At 42.8% G+C, this 21,816-nt stretch overlaps 1 protein-coding gene across 1 annotated transcript in view; it reads left to right on the forward strand.

Annotated features, from left to right (window-relative positions):
- The window catches only part of CUBN (cubilin), a 1,794,835-nt gene that overhangs the window by 1,425,617 nt on the left and 347,402 nt on the right, over window positions 1-21,816 (forward strand). Inside the window, exons 54-56 of the mRNA XM_069648353.1 lie at window positions 5,601-5,788; window positions 16,104-16,260; window positions 21,430-21,579. Coding sequence (XP_069504454.1) covers window positions 5,601-5,788; window positions 16,104-16,260; window positions 21,430-21,579 — 495 coding nt within the window. The remainder of the gene's footprint in view (window positions 1-5,600; window positions 5,789-16,103; window positions 16,261-21,429; window positions 21,580-21,816) is intronic.

Raw genomic sequence — 21,816 nt, forward strand, 5'->3', positions numbered from 1 at the left:
CTGCGATTGCGCAATCTGAATGACACAAGGCCTAGCAAGATCGTTGTTTTGCCCTCCCTCGGTTGTCCCCTCCTTGCCTTGTCGCACCCAGAAACACTTGTGCACAGGAGTGTTATGAATGCCATCCCATATCATATCATTTCATATCCATATCTTCACATCCACATTGAGCAACGAAATAGGCCTGTAATTCCCACACTTCTTCCAATCTTTGCCTGGTTTGGGAATCAACGTGATCAAAGCCTCCCGCAGAGTCAGGCATAAGACTTCATCAGGCACAAAGTGGTTATATAACTCACATAAGAAAGGAGTCAGCTCAGCACCAAAAGTCATATAAAACTCCACCGCTAAAGCATCCCGGCCTGGAGATTAGCCAACATTCAGTTGGTCTTTCGCTGTCACAATTTCCCCCATCTCAATCTGAGCAAACAAAACAGTTCTACATTCAGGTGACAGGAAAGGAATCTTTATCAATCCCAAAAACTCTTATAAATCAGACTTCAAAGGAAAAGGACCGTCAGTATAAAGTGATGCATAAAACGAATGAAAGCACCTGCAAATATCAGCATTCCCCACCACCATACGACCATCCAAATCTTCCACACCCTGAACAAATGATCTCTTGAGCATCCCCAGCAGCCTACTAGACAATAACCTACCACTCTTATCTCTGCAGTCCCAATATTTCTGCCTCACATAAAATAGTCCCTTCTTTATCTGTATATCAATCTTATTGCTCAACTTTTCCTCCACCCGGTTCATCCTAACAATTTATCAGCAGTTCTCTTGGTTAATGCATGTGTCCGTTGTATCTGAATAAGTTCCAATTCCAACAACTTCAATTCCGCGAAACCCTTTTTCCTAGTGTAAGAAGTTCAATTAATTAATTCCCCCGTATCGTAGCTTTAAAACAATCCCAAACCATCTGCAAAGTCACCAACATATGATCTGAGGTCTCACTCTCTCTAATGTCCATACAAAGGACCCTGTCAATAAGCCTATCAGACACCAAGAAATAAAAACCCTGAGGGTATTTGTAAGCCCACTAGTATAATTAAAGAACGCTTGCTGTTTAATTCACAGGTAAGGTCATTCCTTAGAGCCTGGAATCGAGTCCGACTGAGTTGCATGCTGAAAACGTTGTTATGTCCTGGGTTATTGGTAACAAAAGATTCTGAAGTGTAGGAAATGTGGACGCTTGCAGTTGCAGTCCGCTGACTCTCCAAAGGAGTTCAAGGGGCGCTAAAGTATTGCAGGAAGTGTTACTTACACAGTTCTGGTGGTTCATAAAATCCAAAAGACTTATATTGGGTTCCCCTATATTTTACTAATACATGTTTATATTCAACCTAGCTTGACCACATGCAAACTCAAGCATCAGTTAAATGTTATCCAGGAAGGTCTGCCACAATGGAGACTGGTCCAGAATAATGTCTAGTTTGTTTTGGGGAACTCCACGCAATCTTGCAAGGTGGATGCCTAGACTATTAAACAGTTTTGTGGTATTCCATTACCTTCCTTTGAACAAAATAGCGGTGTTTAGGAAGAGGGAGGCATGCTAAATCTTATGAGCGGCAGTCATCTTCACAATGTGAATGGTCTATTGGCATATTAGGTCCTGGATAAGCCAACTTACTTTTTAGCCAAAACCTGTTCGACCACAGATTTTCTTTTTTAAACCATTGAGGTGTTTTCCTATTGCAGTAGTTTCCCAGTAAACTCCTAGGCTTGGAAGCAACCACATACTCCCACCCTGATGTTGGGCTTTGCATGTGGGACCCATAAGCAACATCGCTGTGTCCCTGTGGCTGTAAATGTGAGATTACTTCCAAGCAGTGAATAAAATGGTCTGATGCAAATTTGGCACAATGCAGACCTTTCTACACATAACGCTCGATGATATTATGCTCATTTTAGTGGCAGGCATGAATTATTTATCCAGAAATACAACCACCTCCTGAGACAAATTAAGATGATCACTCTTAGTAACAGTTATCACTATAGCATGCGCTGTAGTAGCAGAGGGGGTGGCCAAAGGAGTTCATAAGTGGCGAATAGGGACCTGTGGCCTCTTTTGGATTACATCTCTTAAAAAGCAGTTTAAAAATAAGGTAAAATGGTTCAAAAAGCAGGAACAGGGAGATCATCTACCTCTAGGCCTTCTTACCGCCTGCCTTGCCTATCACTTGAACTTGGATGGGCCCCTGCAGGTAGAGACCAAGAGATCCCTCAGAGTTTCTCTTTCCTAGCGCAGTCCTCTGTCTTTGCGAACCACATCTCCCGAATCCCTGCAAACAGACTAAGAAAGAAATCAGGAATTCAGCTAAAATCATACAATCAAAATTGAGAGAACCGTTTCCCACACAACCTTCCCAGGCAGATCAATAGACCAGTAAAAAAACATGACATATTTGGTTTGATCCAAAAATGGTGGTCAAATAACATAAACCTGCTCACGTGGAATAAAGGAGCAGGAGATATTACTGACAAGTAGAGGAGGTGGGCACAAGGGCACAGGGCCAAGCAGGGCCTGGAAAACGCAGGAAAGATCAGCCATGCCACTCACAGCACTTATTGTCCCAGTCATCCTTTTCCCACTGTGTAAAAGGTAGATCGTTTATGGCTTTGTCAGGGATAGGATAGCATTCCTGGGAATGGTTGTTTCTAAGAGAGAGAGAGAGAGAAAAGTAGGAGGTTGGAGGAGGAGAATGGTTGAGAAGCTGAGAAGCAGGCAATGGGAGAGGTTGAAGCTGGCGGAGGGAAAGCAAAATCTGAAGGAAGAGATGAAATAAGGGGAGAGAGGCACGTGTTTTAGTTAGAGGAGGGAGAGCACGCACAGGAGATGAAGGAAATAGAAAGTGGACGGAGGTGTCCCAAGAAAAGAATCACTATTGGACAAGGCATCAGAGTCAAATTATAGAGATCTTCTAATGACCAAGGTATCAGAATCAAAGAAGAGGAGAAATGTGATCAAGGAGCGAGTGGTGAGACTAGGGGGGCCAGCATTCGAGAGAAGTCAGGTCATAAGGGCAGAGCATGTGGAGATCCTTGTGGACCGTAGCCCACAAGACTGGTAGGGTCCAAAGCCTAAGGAACCAGAGACAGAGTAGTGTATATCTAATATCTAGGATCCATAGTACACACCTGGGGGTATTTGCAAGCCCACTTGTGTAATTAAAGAACACTTGCTGTTTAATTTACACGTTAGTGGCTAACAGAATTTACCAAGCAGGACCTTGTGGAGGGAGAAAGTTCCTATTGATAAACTGGTGGTACCCCTCTAGTGGGGAGTGGTTCCCGAAGAGCATGCCCAAAGCTAGATTGACCAACCCTTCAAGGGAGAGGTGGCTGTTGGTCCAGCATGGGACAGGGATGATCTGTAATGAATCAGGAGTAAGACTCAGACACAGGGGTTATTCTGTTGGTTGTTATACATTTTTATTAAATAAAAAGGAGAGTTGGAGAAAGACCTATCTCACCCTATCACTACAAGGGGTTTCCCTGCCTCAATGAAACTAATTGGATGTCGATGTCAGGATGTCCAGGAATAAAGAGTTCTCTGTGCTGTGTCCAAAATCCTGACCTGATCTCTACATGCTAAACTCAAAATAAAGTGCCAAGGGATAAAGTCTTTCAACTGGACATCTGATTTTCCAATGGTCTAACACAAAGTTCTAAAAGGTGCAAAAATAATCAAATAATCAAAGTTCTACAAGGTTCCACGATTCTCAGGAGGAAGTCCCCTCCCCCTGAGTTTCTCAGGTTCCTTTTAAGTTCACACTCACAATTCTCTGGTGATATTTCTCTTCAGATACTTTATAGTTTAGAAACACAATTGTTCGAAATAGCAAACGTGTGCAGGCGGGGGCTACCGGTCGAGGCCAGGCCAGAAGAGGCAAATCGTGGGGGTGTTGGGACCAGGTAAATGTGTGTGTGTCTTTGGGTCCGGGTGATGAGTTGGCGGGGGCCTGGGCACAATGTTTGTAGTGGGACACACAGGGGCGGTGTAACAAAGAACGGTTGTGAGGGGTAACCCCCTGATTGAAATATTTGATGGCTGGGGGGGAGTGGCTCCCAGAGAGTTTGGGGGTGAAACCCCCAGAAATTGTCTTAATCTCTCCAGTTGATGGCTGCACAAAATCAGCCTGAAAAAGCAGCCATTTTTTTCTGTGGCCTTCAGCAGTCGCGATTATGACGTATAAGCCCAAAACGTGGTGGCCTAAGGGTGATGAATATTCTACCAGTGCTTATTGTACAGAAAGATGGAACTTGTCTGAACAGGTGTCTTGACGAACAGAGTAAAAATGATGGAATGAACCCTGATTAAAAAAGATCCCGTCTGATAGTATTTGCCAATGGGGCCAAGCAAAGGGATTTCCAAACATGTGGTAGACAATTGGCTGGGCTGTATGTGTTCACTATTCTGAAGGCATACTATAACATCAAGAAGGCTGTAGCATTGTGTGTTTTATGCAATCTAGCTTGAAATCTTTATTACCCAGCTTTTTAATAGCCAGAATGTTTGATTATCTGGCCAAGCCTGATAACCCAGTGTCCAGATAGTAGAGTGATAAACAGAGAGTAAGGAATGTACGTTATTTTGTATCCAGCCCTTTTCTGTTTTTAGGCTCTATGCCATCCAGATTGCTGGCGTTCGGCAATCATGCCAATATTTACGCAGCCACCATTTGGGTTGCCAATGATGCCAGGTAAGAGAGTTTTTGCTGTATTTAGTAAATACTGAGATAGACAATGGAAAACACTGTTCATGCAATCCATATCTGATAATATAAGCACATTTTGGCCCTCATTATGAGGTTAGGTGTAAATTCTAATTAGAAATATTGCCTGTTAACCACCCACTAAATTTTGAGGTCAAGGGTATTTAGTACATGTAGGATTCCTAGAGACAATGCAAAGACTACAGCCTGAATATAAGGTAAAACATGCCATAGGGTGGGGGTAAAAATTGCAAACCGCCTGAAATGTTGTAGCATTTGTTTAACGTGAAGTGAAAGGGTCCACTAACGCATCCTTTCAACTTCATGAAAGAAATATTCAGGGGGACCGCCAAACTGGGTGAAAACCTGGGAATCCCAGATCCCAACCTTCCCGCCCCTTTTCAAAAATGCAAGGCAATACTGATCCTCCTGTGCATTAGTAAACATAGTACAGTAATGGCATGACCTGCTACCGAATACAATTTTTAAAATTTGATAAGAAAAATCCATTAAAAAAGAATGTATGCAGATTCTAGGGAATACCACAGGAAACATTTCTGAAAATCCCGATCTGTTACTGCCATATTTTAGGATTCCTCATAATGCGACCCAGTCCTGTAATTACCACATACAACAGCAGTAATTGCTGCATGCAGTAATTCCCCGGGGAAATCTGCATCACTCATAATTTCTATTTATTTATTTATTTGTTTGTTTATTAAGTGCCAAAAGCCTGCAGGCATCAGCAATAAGGGTGTTTGTGGAAAGGACAAAAATGGCCAGGCATTTTAATGGGAAGAGATAGCTACCAGATTGCCTATAGGTTTTAGTTCATCTTTTCTTGACTAAGCTGATATTTTGGCGTGCATTTCAATACAGGTTGTGGAGGCGTCATTCACTCGGAGAGTGGTACAATCAAAACTCCGCACTGGCCTCAGAATTATCCCGCCAACAGTAGGTGCGTGTGGACAATCTACTCTCATGAGAGCAAACACCTTGAGATAAACTTTGATAATAACTTCAACATCCCGGAGAACGGTGGGCAGTGTCAGAGCAGCTTCGTGAAGGTTTGTAAGAACAAAGTACCTTTCCTCGACTTGCAGTATTTTGGATGTCATTATTTGTTAAGCACATGATATCATGAATGTCAAGTGCATGTTGTAGTGAGTTGTTCTTTGAACCCTTTGTCATGTTTTAGCCACTGTAATAGTTTTCTTTCTCAATACAACTTCCATAAGAGATACATAAATACTCAAACTATGTTAGTAAACTAAATGCGCTTTTATTTTGTGATATTTAAGACAGTGGTGTCTTTATAAGTTAATCAATTTCATTGCAAACGTTGAACTGGAAAGGTTTTAACATGAGTATGGGCCGGGATACTGCCGGGGCTATTAGCTTTACCGCCAAACCCCGCCCCGCGCTATTAACGCCGGATCACGGGTTTGGCGGAATGGTAATTCCCCATTCCCATTGGGCCCATTCAGGAATTCCCCATTCCCTATTTGGCTAAATGGCAAATTTTCGGCGCTACTATCGTCGGCGGTATTAGCACTCGGTAATAGCACTGAAAATCAGCAAAATCGCAGCTGGGGGGTAAATCCTGCCAAACTCGTGATTGGGCGGACCCTTAAATGCGGCGGTAATAGCGTTAGCGCCGCATTTAAGGGTTACTGCCAAACTCGTGATGAGGCAGTATGTGTTTGGTGTTATAAAAAAAGGAACGATTTCTCTATATAAAGTGAAACCATTTTTCTATGTTTTAGCTTTCTCATTGGCGTGCTATGCAGGATGTGGCAGTTCTCTTAGAGTGAAAGGGTCTTGTTGAAAAACGTCTTGCCTGGAAATTGCTTAATTGTTTTCCTCTCTGCTTTTGAAGTGAGAATGTTCTGAATGCAGTCCATAGCAGTAGTTATTGACTACACTCTGAACATTCTGATTGGCTGAGAGGTCAATAACCTTTTCCATGTGTTAATATGATGTAATTGTTTGTACAGGATTTTTCACAGGAGCCATCATACAGGGACCAGAGCAATTTATAACAGAGACATACAATAATTAAAAAATGGTTTCTAAACAAATGTACACACAAAAAAGTAAACTTAGAAGGTCCAGACTTAGGACTGAGAAAACAAAGGAGTCATGTTTACCCAAGGTCAGAGGAAGAGTAACGATAGTATGGGAAATGTTGAATTTTTATTTGGAGGCTATATCAGCTCTACAGTAGAATTCTGGATACATTTCAACTGAGCCCACCCACTGCCAACAGCAGAGGTGCACACTAGAAGACACCGGGGCTGCGTCATAGAAATGGGACTGGGCACCAAGCATAGTCACCTGAGACCAAAGAGGTCTTTAGAAAAAATGAAACCACATTCAATGCTTTTATCAATTCCCACCTCCCTACCAATGACACCAGACATGTTTCCCTGAAAGCAATGGGGACCACTGCAAAAGGTGATTGATTACCCGGCCTAGTCACCAGAATGGTACCCACGAGGTACTTACAAAAGCAAAATGATGTTTGGTGCTTTGATCATTTACCCACACGAATGCTGCATACACCAGAAGTGCAAAATGGAAGTCAGCAGGGGCTGCATCGACAAAAGCGATTGGGTCCCCAAAAGTAAAGTTTGATCAGCACTTTTGTCATTTATTTGACTGCTTGACACTGGCACTAGACAAATGCCACAGTGGCTACAATGGGTCATGGCAATGAGAGCAAATGGGTCCCTGATCGAGTACCTGACACGGGCCCCTGCTTATATCATATGAGCATCTAGCACATTGGGTGGCCCGGAAAAAGGGCTGTTGGCAAAGAGTCTCCCCTATTTGCCAGGATCACCCTACTCTTCCCTTTAACAAGATGGTAGATTGCTTCTCCATCAAGGAACACAGACTTTAACTACTCTCCCTACATATTCAACCATTACTGTTTGCTAGTGAACAGTTTACTTTACATAGTCACTAATTAATCAAATAAATCAGTAGCAACCTATTTTTGGTTTGTTTGTTGCTATCTGCCCATGATTGAATTTTCTAGTCATTACCAGCCTATGTGTTTTTTTCTGGATGCTAATGGCTTAGTGTTGAACCTGTTTGTCACTGCAGGCCTTTAGTTTAACTTGTAGACTACTATATGAAGATTATGTAAATTGTTGGTCACAGCTAGCCCACCATACAGTCTCCATACTGTGAGAAACCTGACGGTATTCTCAGTCCTACTCCCCTTGAATCCTCTGTGCAGGTCGCCAAGGAAAGGCCATCGGGTGGAGAAGCGAGGGAGGATCACCATGGGATGAGGGGCCTTTAGGATTGGAAGTGCTGTGCCCTTGGGTGATACATGTTATCCTCCTTTTCCCATTGATGGCCAACCCAACCCTCCCCCAACCTTTATGGGCTATTATAAGCCAGCTCCCCTCATTTCCACACATGTGATACTTAAGAGTACTGAGACGAGGAAGAGGAGACTGAGAGTAATGAACACTATACCATTTTCCCACTTTGATACCGGGACGAGTAATATGCCTGCAAAGAGTAATAAAGGTCTGGCATGTCCTCTTAATCATGGTCAGGCAAACCCAATTGGGAATCCACACCTTTAACATGTAAAAGCGTTGCAGGTGTATAAAGGGAGGCAACATGTACAAGAAACATAGCGACAGGGAGACATGTGTGAAGGAGACCAGCAGGAGACCTGTTGCCAGTGCAAAGCCCAGGAAGCCTATAAAGCCAAAGACGTTTTCGGACGGTAGGCTTGTGCAGGAGCCCCTGCAGCAAAAAACCTGCAGCCTGAGCTGTGGAAGTATCAGAGGGAGTGAGACGCTGTCCGCGTCCAGTCAGAGGCAGCAGAGCGGACAGTGAGCCCAACTCAAGCCCCTAAAAGCGAGCAGGGCTCATAGCAGCGGACCCATTGACCTGCGAGGCTGGAAGAGAGAGCGGGAGCCGCCGAGGAACATCGTTGAAGACTGGTGAGTGTCAGAAGAGTCACTCGGCAGCCAGGGGACGTTCCTAGCAAGTGGCGAAGAGGTAATATATCACCAAACTCAAGGAAAACTTGGTGGATATTGAATACCGAACCAAATGGGAACTTGAAATTAAGCATATTGAAAATGTGCTAAACAACAAACTGAATGAAACTTAACCATTGAGCACATTGCATATCTGGTAAATACCGAGCGGAATAAAATCACACAATTAAGCTTGTGGAATATAAAACCAAATGAAGCTTTATGGGCAAAGCAAGTGATAAAAGGCAGCCAAAGGGAAAAGGGCCCGTGTAAAAACAACATATAAGAAAATACACCAGTGTGAAAGAGTGTTATACAAACGTGGAACAAAAGTAAGACCACCAGAAAGAGAACATTATGAACAAGTGCAGTGTGGTAAGGCCAAAGACTGGTAAGAGGTGTGTGACATACACTGGCAGAGCCAGTAGGCTACTGAGGAGAAGTCAGTGAAGTGTAAACATTATACATAAAGCCAAGAGGCCACAAAGAGAGAGGGATGTTGGTTGCGCGACCTGTGGTGGGTGGACCGTGTAGTCTCACAACTGCACCTAGACCAGTGAGCTCTGAACTGTGAGAACCAGAAGGCATTGTGGAATACAGCACACCTGTTATCTTGAGGGCAAAGCTTTGAGGCCATTTTCTTTGAACTATACTTCTTGGAACTTGGGGAAGGGAACCATGAGGATTGTGCAGAACTGCATTACCTTGAAGGGAAGAGAGTTTATTCTGAGAATTTTGGGGCATTTTCGTGAACTTTGTGAAGGGGAGCTGAAGAAGTAGCTGAGAGTTGGACGCAGCTCAGACCTTTGTGTTGCTCCCCATTTCTTTGACAATTGACATCCCTACACACCATTTAGATATAGTAGGGAGGGCAAGCACAGGTTTTGGACACAGACAGACTTTTAAGTTGAACTCTTTGACTTAGTTTCGTTCAGGTAGGGAAATCCCACCTTAGCATAGGGCAAGTTAGGCCTCTGGCATTTAAGTTAATACATAGCTTTTGTTGGAATCTTAAGTCTGTTGTCTGTGTCTTGCTCCATGATTCCTTCACAATATTTACACCAGGGTATGTGACATTGGTCTCTAGCACAAAGACACCTTAAAGTGAGTTGCTGGGTGCCTCTTTTCTTAGAAGATCTGAATTGCTCAGATGATATTGGGCAAAGTTAACTGCAACCACATCATTCTTGTCCCAGTTTTGGATTACATAAAGTGTTCTAAAATTATCCATTTCACTTTTCAGATTGTGCTACCAATATAAACAAGCATGCATGGGCATATTAGGGCTGAAACTGCAAACTGGCACCTGTAATTAATGCAGTCCTGATATAGTTATGGCAGCATATCCCCTGAACCGCAAACACCTTCAGGTTATTTGTGCACAGTATGCACATTATGCACGAACCACATTTAAAACATCCCTAGGTTCTACTTAACCATGTTTGATCATTAGTATTTTCCCATGAGAAAATGCCACTGGTCAGTTTGTCTTTAATACTCCTGCTATTCTTATGGGTGGTAGAGGTGCACGGTATAAATCAACATAACATAACATAACATAACATAGAAGACATTCAGCTTATTTCCCAACTGCTCTTTTAAAGCGAAATACATTTGCAGAGTATGCTGTATCAAGTTGTAGAGTATGCAAATGTTTCTGAATCATTCCCAACACCTTTTTTGATTGTGTGATAGGTGGCACTCAATCTCAGCTGGAATAATATGCCCCTTATATGATATGGCCTCTAAAACATGATATTATTGGACTACTCTTCTCGCAAGGCAGGTGCCTCTGACAGAACAGGCAGGACGTATCACAGTCACATACCAGTCTAATGCCTTGGAAAGGCTCGTAGGACTCCACTGCGAGTCACATGTGATGTGTGCCTCAGGTGTCTAAAAGTCCAACGTGGCTAAGGAAACATTATTCACATTAGGTTGCTGTGTCTGTAAGGATATTAAGACAGTCTCAACTCTAAATGGCTTGAAAGACTGGGGTAGAGTTAGTTATATATCAACTGAGTCTATGAACAATAATTTTGGTGTGGGCAGAGCCAGTCTCGGATAATGCTGGTGCTATTTAAACCCAACAGGATTCTTTATAATGCCAGATGAGGGGCTAAGTGTGAGCAGAGGTGCCTGGATGCAAAAATCGAGAGATAGTTGTAAAAGAAGTTTATGTAAAGGGTGTAGATTACTTAACAATTCCTCACTAGGTGAGGCCTGGACCAACCAGGGTTCTTACTAGCAAGTGCCTCCACAAAATGAATGCTGAATGAAAAAGACCTTCACTGTTAAATATTCCTTATTTTGAATCAACAGTGTGGATAGGATAGCTAATGTGCAAACCTCAGCAATGGGGTTCCTGGATGCAGGGCCGAAATAGACTAGTGCAGCATATGAAACACATTCACAATGAAAAGAAGTAATGGGAGATTTAATGTGCATAACATGACTGCAGACCCAACACAATGATTACTGACACCAGGGATGCAGGTCAGAGACAGTTTACGTAAAACATGAACTGGCAGAAAAAAATGTAAGGTGCATGCAACTAATACACAGCATGGCAGATTAACATGCAAGGTAAATGCAACTAATACACAGCATGGCAGATTAACATGCAAGGTAAATGCAACTAATACACAGCATGGCAGATTAACATGCAAGGTAAATGCAACTAATATACAATAAGGTAGAACAATATGCAAGGTAAGGTAAATGCAATGATAAACAGAATGGCAGAATGGTAGCAGTTTACTCTGACATCTGCAAGGTTATATGAAAATAGTATTTATTCAGTTCAAAGACAACGTTTAGGTCAGGTAGAATACTGCACAGCAAGAATAAATGTAGACAGTTCAAACTATACAGAGGATTTCCATATAGAGAGGCAACTGAAACTGTTCAAAAGAAATACTGTATACTGTAACTTCAACATGCTGTATTTTCAAAACAATCACAGGGTGTCACTGTTAAATATAAACTGCTTTATCTATGTAGATCAAGGAAAACACAACTTAAACATATGTGTACCCAAGAGTAGCTGTGCCTGGTATCTGATTAACTCCATACACTTCCAAATTGAGAAGGGAATAATTGAAATCCCACCCCCAATAACCAATTATTCACCCACAATTTGAGTAGAGATGCTTATGTGCAATAACCTCACTTATTTACACTTTTTAGAGACATATGGGGTTATCTAGGCAGTACTTAAGAGGGGAATACTGGTCGGGTCAAGGGTTAAGATACTCAGGGCAAGTTCGGTCCTGTGTAAACCTAGGTGGTGCAGGGCCGGTGGGAGTGGAGCTCTAACATAAGCCCTCATTTCTGAATGGGAAAGGAACTTACTGCCTTCCCCCTCCAGCGACGAGGAGACCCTTTCTTTCTCCTTCAGACACGGTAGCTGATAAGGTGCAGCCAAGGGTCGTCATTGCAAAAGTCTTTCTCTTTACAGTTACCAGGGTTAGATGGCCCCATTTCACAGGGCAGGCGGCTGTTCATTAGTGTAGCATCTCTTCTCCCTTGCTCTTCTCTAGTTCCAGGCTTTGGAACTTGGGCAGTTCTCCCCCAGTCTGTGGTGGGCTGCAGCCTAGCGGCGGAGACGGCTACTGCAGCTGAATCCTCAGAACAGCAATCAAGCCTGAGTTCCACATAGGACAGAAAACATAGCCAAACAAGGCATCAGTGCAAAGTCTAGCTCAGAGCACATCTGGATCTGATGCATGGCCACACTCCCTGGAGGAGGGTCTGGAAAGCAAATGTGATGCAGCAACTGGATCCTATGGAAGGGGCAGGATAGGCATGCTGCTCCAGCTTGGGTCCGCTTTTCAAGTGTTTAGGAACATACCAAGGACAGGTGCAGGGGGTTCAGGAAGGATGTACCAAGTCCGATACCCAGGGCAAGGGAGCAAAACCTGTACATGTTTGGCTTAAATAATGTATATGAACATTGAGATTGGAATAAAAATAATGTAAGTCTGAATGCGAGCAACAGCGTACACTTTACAGCATGTGCATTAGCCTGACATCTGATGCCATTTGACAGAGGCACCAGTTGGTATAGCTACTTTGCTTCTCAGTGGTCCCTTGTCACAGAACTTTGGGCTCCCTAGCAGTCCCACCAGAGGAATGATTGATATGCCTGTGATGATCTGTAGTTCCAACCTATCCTTGACTTTTCTTCAAAACATATAGGATTGTCTCCAACATGACCAGTATATATTGAATACACAATAATGAGACGTGCTGCAGTGAATGTGTTGGACCATCATTTTGATGTCCTCCTGTGGTGATTGTCTTAGATCATCTTCTGCATTCTGTATTCTTCCAGTGGTGAATTTCTTTGATCTTCTGCTCCTTTAAGTCCATATGTTGTAGTGAATGTGTTGGATTGTCTTCAATTGTGTTTCCTTCTCCTCTGGTGCATGTGTTGCACTGTCTTGTGCTTCATGTTCTTCTCCTTCTTCTGCACTATCCCAAACTAATTTGCACACGTGCTTGAGCCAAATGCATTTTCGATGCCACAAATTTCCATTAAGAGGCCCCTTTTTTGCACATTTGCATGTAAGTATTTATGGGATTTCTAAAGCCTGAACGTAGCTGGGAAGGAGGGGTAGCACTGTACAAAGGGGTTGCAAGTTGGGTGCAGAGGTAGCAGAGTAGCTAGGATGTGTCTGGGAGCAGGAAACGGGTTAATATGTATTATTATAAATAATAAAATAAAGTATATATAAATTATATATAAATGCATTATTAGCACACGGAGGTAATCATTGGCCTCCTCTCAGCCAATCAGAATGCTCTCAGTGGAGTCATGCAACTCCTGTGCTCCAAGCATTCTGAATTCAGAAGGATATAGGGGAACAACATTCAAGAAACAACACATCAACTTCCCAGCAGAATTTCTGTCAACAAGACATGCCCTGTCTGGGAGAACCTTTTTAACAGACAAAAGTAAAAGCAAGAACATAGAATAATGCCTTCACTTTTGTACAGAGTGACCACTCACTTTTGCATTACACCTATTCTAAACTCATGCTACACATGTCCCAGTCCAACAAAGTTTTCAATTGAAATGCTAACCTTATAATGACACCTTGTATTGACAAATTTCGTACTGCGTACTCACTATTAAAGTAAATAAATATTCACTTCAAAATCACAAGTCCCAAACCAATATTGCTAGCACGACAATGTGCTAAAAGCCTTCACATATGTGGCAGCCTAACCTACCTGTATAAAGCATGTGAACCGTTTACTTATTTCAGATTAGTTGTGACATCACTACTGATCTGTAATCAGTTATTGAAGTTGTCTTGTGATGTGTCAATGCCTCCTTCTTTATCAAACACATAACAGAATTCCAGCAGTCTCTACAGCACTTCATTAAATCTACTACAGGGTTTTCCAATTAATTTCTTCCAAAATAGACTTTTGTCAATAAGGAACGTTTTATGGTGGTATGTTCATTGTATGTACTGCTAGAGTTTAACAGGAGAGAGCAAGACTCTATCTGTATGTTATTACTTATTTTAAAGGACAAACATGTTATAAATTAATGTTATTAAACTTATTAGTACCCGGCGAGGGACAATGAGATTGTAACATGCAATCTCATTGGCCATCGCCGGGGCATTACCCGACTGGGAATCCCTCTCCTAATGTTCCTTTCTGTCCCCGGTTGGAGGGGCATGGGGGTGGCAGCCACTCAGCCAATGATGAGGCTCGGAACAGGGTAATCCTTTCTCTGAGCCACCACACGGCTGGATTCTGCCATCTTCCCGCGCCGGGATCGAGGTAAGTGTTTCTCCCCCTCCCAAACAATCCCCTTCCCGCCCTCCCAACTCCAGTTACCTTCTTTTTGGTCAATTTTGGGAGTGGACACACTGGGAACACTTCTGTCTCCAGCGCATCCACTCCTGAACTGCGACAGGCCGTAAAGGAAAGAAAGAAGGGACTACACGCAGTCCCTTCTATCCTTTCCATGGTGGCCATTTTCTTTGGTTACATTTTCCCTATTTTTTAAATTCCCACCATGAAAGGGAGAAGGGACCTTTCCATGGTGGGCATTTTGTTTTTTACCTTTCTCAATTAATTTTGAATGGCCGCCATGTAAAGGGAAAACTGAGTCCAATTTTCCGTCCCTGACGGCCATTTTTTTTATTTCTTTTTTCTGTTCCGAAACACCAGAGCATTTCGGAACCGAAAAAACGTCTCTCAGTACCACAGTCTTACGAGCCTGGATACTAATAGCAATAGGCCCCTCGCAGGGGGGCATTACAACTTCGGGTAATGCCACAGGGCCTTCGTTAACTATGGGCCCCGGGCATTATCTGAAGTGGTAATGCCCCCCCTGCTCGGGGCCTATTGCTTAATTGAGTCTTTTTCTGCAAAACATTAGAATCTACTTTGATTATACACATCCACAAATGGAAGATCTCTTACATTAAATTAAGCAAAAGGGCAGGTATTAAAGGGGGGGACTGTGTGTGGCCATGTATAATAAGGAATTAAATACCCCCTACTGTACGTAAGAAACATATTGCGTGTCACCTGAGAGTGCCTTATAAAGGAACTCAGCTGAAATATCCTGATAACGTACGCTAGGGGGGTACTTTATCCCACATACAGACCTGAGGAGGGCTCATTATTGCTTGGGATAACTACCTTCCCCAATTTATAGCCCTCCTCGGGCCCTCCCTCAGTCCAAAATGCTATATTTGCACCTGGAAAATATTATTGACCTCCTCCCAGCTAAACAGAATGTTTAGACTGCAGTCAATAACTACTGGTATTGACTGCATTCTGAACATTCTGTTTTCAGGTGCACAAAGGGAAACAGCAATGCAATCACACCTCGCTGGGAGGACCTTTTTCTTGCAGCAACATGTTAATTAACACACGGAATAAAAAAAAAAACATTGGACAATGCTTAAGCTTTCTTATAAAGAAGCCATTTACTTTTACAAGAGACCTCATGCAGGCTCATATTAAACATGTTCCAGTTCAACCAAGTTGCAATTAAAATACTTAACTTGAAGACAACTAAAGGTTTTCAAATACTACAAAATAAAACCACATTTAATTTACTCACTCGTAAAGCACAATTCTTTACTTCAGCACGAACCATCCAAAACATGTGTTGCTGCTACCGCCATATGCTAAATGCCATATAGACCTCGGGAGGGGTAATTATCGCTAACGGCCCCTCCCTTATAGACTGAGGGAGGGGCCGTTAGCGATAATGACAACTGGACACGGGCAGGAGGGGTGGGTTGGTGTAGTTGGATTTGTTTTGTATTAGTTCTAGAAAAATCAAAGCTTGTCTATGAATGCAGCTATGTTCAGTTCTGATCATATTTTTCAGGTGTGGGATGGATTAGTTGAAGCAGGCGGACCTCTTCTAACATCTGGATGTGGCACTACTGCACCTGGGCCTGTTGTCGCACCGAAAAACGTCGCTACTGTCATATTTCAATCTCAGGAAAGCGTTGGAGCAGGTTTCTCTGCATCTTTTATAAGCAGTAAGTGCCATGTGGGGAAGGAACGTTTAAAATGTTTAGTAGACAGGCGTATGTTTGACAAGCCTTGGCAATGCCAATAGTTTAGGCTTTTGTTTAGGCATGGAAAAAGCACTAGCCAGGCACAGCTGTAGTAGTATTAACTGCCCATTTGATGGGAGCAGGTGCAAAGTGGTGCGAATACCTGGGCGGATAATTGTGCACAAGCCAAAACTGTTGGCTTTGCCAATGCTTCTTTTTAACAGGGCTTCAGTGGAGGTCACGCAGGGTGCTTATAAATTGAAGAGATTGAAAAAAAGCATTTTCAGTGTGTTTCCATGAGGCTTTTGGTTTTGAAAATGTGGTCAAACTATGTGGAATATGCAGTTGGTGATAGTAGCAGAGTAGAAATGTTTTCAAAGGATTGCAACTATTTTGAAGACGCAAGGATCCCCTGCCATTTTAATACATTGAGATTCTAGTACTGGAACAAATTGAAGAACTCAACCTCGCCCGAGGCAGCATATTCAAATGTTGCTTCCTTTTACAGCCCAGCTTCTCTCGCCTCGCAAGGCCATTTTCCCAGGTGGGATCCTTTTAGCTCGTCATGAAAGCAAAAAAAACAGAAGCACTCCCAAAATCTCTAAAACTTTAACTCGAGCTGATCAAGAAATACAACGCTGCAGCATCACTCTTCCATAAGACCTGCATCCTTCCTCCCCTGACCCGCCTCCTTCCTCTCCCAAACCAAACCAACACACTGAGAAAGGCTTCATTAAAGCGAGCTTGCAAGCTCAAGGAGTTCCCATCAGGAAGAGCTTTGGATGGGGAGAGGCAGGAATGGGTGGGAATGGCCATAGGGATTAGCTTGGCTATGGGCAGGCAATGGGTGGGCTCATAACCAAACAACACCAATAAACTGTGTGCCCCTCCTCAAATCTCATTTCTCTGTGTCCCTCCTCATATGCCATTCCTCCCTATCTGTGCTTGAATCAGTACTCAAATGCAATAGTTTGGGTTTTATAGGTGTCGCAAGCGACACCTAATAGCCCAAAGTAAAAATAGTAATTCCAGAAACAGAGCATGACAAAAGCCACTAAGCATTAAATATTAGCTTTTACCATTTTTTAAATACTACCCAAACGCATCAATTAGGCACATCATTCATATTTTCCCATTGCAGATATTCAAGAACCAATGGTGTTGGCATGAGCGTTAAATTGTACGTTACGTAATAGAGCTTTTCTGGTCGCAGAGAAGCAGCCACTAGTACCCGGATGAGCAGCCATTAAACTGTGCATAAAAGAGTCTTAAACTAACTTAAACTGTGGAATGATCATTGGCTTTCCAGCAGACACGGCACGCTTACGTTAAATTCCCATAAATAGATTACACTGGCTACCAGATAACAGGAACGTTTCAGTAACACAAAAAAGGAGCAAATTCATTGTTCACCTTTTTTACATCTTAATTAATAGAGAATGGATCAAACAGGTATTGCAAAGGGGTTTTCACTGATGCAAAACTAAAGCAGTCTACCAGAGTGCAGACATGTTGCACTGGTGCAAGAGAAATGTTGCTCGGAATTAGCGCTAGAACAATGTTTGCCTTGGGCCCAAAACCTACTCTTTCAATGCATTGTATCGTCCGGGCAACGTTTGCCACAATGCTAATGAATCCACTGCAGGCATGTTCAGTTTCTTCAGGGCCATTTTTGCCCTGCTGCTAATACCCTGCAAAATTGCACTTGCATCAACGCAAAGATTGTTTTTTTCTAATCTGCCTCCCTGATTGTTGAAACACGTTTGCTGCATAAAATAAAAAGGAGCAGATCTTGCTTCAAACTAAGTCGTCTTTCCTTATTACATAAAGACAAAAATAAATGAATGATCAGTTTGTGTGCTCAGATCCTTGCAGCTAAATAGTGAGCAAGTTTCGTTTGCTCTGTTCTCTATCATGCTGGGAGAAAACATTGGTAAAACCATTTTACTACATTCCTAAAATCTTCCTGTGATGTGGATCGGGTGCAAACTTTGTTTAGTCCATTTCGTATTACACAAGGAATTCACATTGTAACATGTAAAGTTGTCAATTTTTAGAACTGATGCAAGCGTTAAGCAATCTGCCCCGCGTGGGAATCTGTGGTTTTTCACTGAGGTGTACTAACTTCTTTCTAAAAACGGTGTGCAGGTTCTTGCGATCCCTCCTTTCACCGCAGCATTCACCAGAATGTGCTATGAGGTACCACTCTTCCATCTCTTCCTCCCTGCGTTGATCCCTCTTACACATTCATATTGCTTGAGTTTCTAAAGTGATGCTGAAGATTATCAATTTTTACATAGACAAAGTCCATCTTCTATAGCATCATACACCAGCCAGCCTGTCGCACCATCTTCAGGACATTGACTTCTGCATGATAACAAATTAGTAAAAGATGGACGCCTAAATGAAGAAGATCTCGGTTATTGATGCTATTGCAAATTCCTTGCTCCACAAAATCTAGTTTACAGCTTTTAGGAACTGAATTTACCGGGTCATAGTTGACAAGAACCTTGCAAGGTCTGGTCAATGCAAAACTCCTGCTGGTTGCCCAGAATATACAGGTTACAAAAACTCGGTTTTTGTACGTTCACTTTTTAAAGAGAATGTTTCCCATTCCTGATATACCGTCAGAAGACTCATGCCGTCCTTTTGCTTTTGGCCAGATGAACTACAAGGCCAATATTTACAGAGGCCTCAATAGATTTCTCATGAAACGCCTTCAGCAGAATGTAGCATCTCGTTTGGTCCTGAGACTAGGACGCGATGAACACATCTCACTAGTCTTCCATTCATTACACTGCTTCTCGGTGAAAGAGAGGATAGTCTTTTAATCACTGTCTTTGCTGCTATGCTATATCACTCTCGACACTGTGCTGAAGAGTACAACCACCTTTTGATGATCACAAGTGAGCAAAACATGTAGTGGTGCAAGATCTCCTGTTATAGTATTTGAAAATGTGTACGAGAGCAAAAACAGCAGCAAAGAATGTTTTTAAACAAAAGATTGAGATGTAAAAATTACAAATCTTAGGAAAAGTTGAATGGTTATCAGGTTGCGTGTTCATTCAGAATTAGCCAAATGGAAATTCTTGGTTTCCGAATGAAGACACATTTCTTAATCCTGAGCCAAGAGATGGTTTGCTCAAAAGATCACTGAGAACACTGACTGCGGCAAGCGTTCTAGTAACCATACTTTTCATCACGGTGTACGAGGCCCTTTATGAACAAACTTCCCATTTATTCACATGCGTTCAAATCGTATGACCCAATATGCACCCTTCAGCCATCTTCCGCTCACATGTTGCAGATCCCACATTTCAGAAAACAGAGCCTTGTGGCGCATCCCTTTTTCAATCCTGCCAGATGACCTATTCAATTCATTGCCTCTCTCCATAATGGTAATGGACAACCAGCTGGCCTTCCAAAAGGCCTTCAGAACCTTTTCCAAATGTAATGTTTCCAAACAAGCCAGGAATCAATGTATGGCGTTGGTAGTGTTGAACAGTGACTCCTAACTGTTGTGAAGTCACTTGTCAGGTTGAGGGGAGTTAGGAGGCTGAGGGGATGCTGAGAGGGCATGGTAAGCTATCACCTCCTAGAAGAGAACCCTGGAGATGGTAAACGGCAGATCGCCCAGGGCCTCTCTCCACTCCCTAGCCTGCCATGTGCAATAGAGAGGCGCAATCGACAGATACCGACCAGGTATGGGGAGAAAGCCAAGTTACCCGGGGAGACAGCTGCCAGGTTGAAGGTTACTGCTCTATTTCATGATTGCCATTGTCGGTTGAGGTTATATATGGTACACACACCATGCAGCTAACACAATCGTACTGAACTCATAGAAGAAGACTGTACCGGGCAGTGATCCCCGTTTGGCCACATGAACTTCTAAGCTTTTCTCTTCTTCAGTTGCCTTTTATCTGTTATTTCCATATCATTTAGTGTAGAGATGCTGTTGTGGGATGGGAGGGTATGTTGCCAGTGCCACTAAGGTGGCCTAAGACCAAGCGTCTGCTTGTCTTCTTTATCCCTCTTCAAAGTGTCAAAGAAAAGGTGGCAATGTGTACCACATCAATATGTCTCAATCGATTAAGCTGGCATTTCATGGTCTCCCCTCATCATGCTCAGTTGCGAGCTGTGAGTGGATGAGGGCAGCGGGAGACACAAGCACTATGTTCTACTGCGACTATTTGAATTCCTCCAAATTCCAATTCATGATTGTCCTTCAGCGCGCTCTACCTGAGCACACCTCTGTACGTACTCTGTCGCTGTAGAACGTCATGTAAGGCTCACCTGCACACTCTCCCACCCCTGTTGCCACGGCTCCCACTCACTTTTGAGCTACAGTGCTCTCTGCGTTTGTCGCAAGAAGTGCTACGCCTCTCCTTCCATGCCCGGACACACTGACCTAGCGTGCAGCAGCACAGGCCCCCACTGCTTCCCAATATGTTTCTTCCTTCTTATTTTTAAAGTAATGTCCCCTTTTTACAGCGATTGCTAAAAGTTATGATGCACTTCTTAGTGGGCCGTATCATCTAGTAACAGCTCGCTGCCCCTAGCAATTCCCGTGCTTCCTTAGGGCTATTACCTTAATATAGCAGGCTCCTACCAGACAACATGGCCCACCAGGAAATGTGGTGTTGCCACATTACACCCCCGGCTGGCCTTGCTATCGTTGCATAATATGTTTCTCATTTGCTTCTAAATCTACCACACAATGGATAGTGAAACGTGCCAACTTACCTGCTTGCAAATAATTAAACTGTTGAGTCTCTGAACAAGATATGACCTTTGACCTGCTGCCAGGTGCATCTGCCCATTCACCGCTGAATCAATACTCGTTTCTTTTCTCTCTGGCACTGTCAATCTTTTGTTCACTATGCCTTGTTACTATATTGTTTCCTACAAAATGACCATGTATCTAAAATTGACACACATGTTAGCGTTCGCAGGCTCCTTTTAGGGGTTCTAAATCCAGACGCTATCACCAATGCACCTGGCGTAAGTTAATTTCACAATATTTGTGCTATTCAACGTGTAAAAAAGAGCTGGTACTAAATGATTGTGTAACAAACTAATCAAGAAGTCCCCATTCCACTGCTGTCATACTGTCAAACGCTCTTTGCTGAAATGTGTCACTTTATTTTTTAGGATGTGGAGTCAATTTCACTAGCATGGCTGGCCGCATAGTTTCTCCCAACTACCCAAACCAATATGACAACAACCTGAATTGCAATTATTTTGTTAATGCAGGAGCACAAATGTATGTCATCCTCACATTTCAGACCTTTGAACTGGAAGGTAAGTGAACACAGTGTTTGTTGTATCATGTGTGCTGCATGGATGTGTGTGATATTAACGTTTTCAAAACATTGATTTGCGAAAATACTGTACAGAAAATAAAGACTACTATTATAAGGGTCTCATTAAAACAGCACATGAACACATAACGGCATTAAAACACCTACCGCTATCATCGACATCATGCTGGAAGTTTGAATATTAAGAATAGTTCATTTGTAGACCTTGAGCAAAAGG

This window comes from Ambystoma mexicanum, chromosome 2q (genome assembly GCF_040938575.1).
Source record: "Ambystoma mexicanum isolate Mex_15411 chromosome 2q, UKY_AmexF1_1, whole genome shotgun sequence".
Classification (NCBI taxonomy): Eukaryota; Metazoa; Chordata; class Amphibia; order Caudata; family Ambystomatidae; genus Ambystoma; species Ambystoma mexicanum.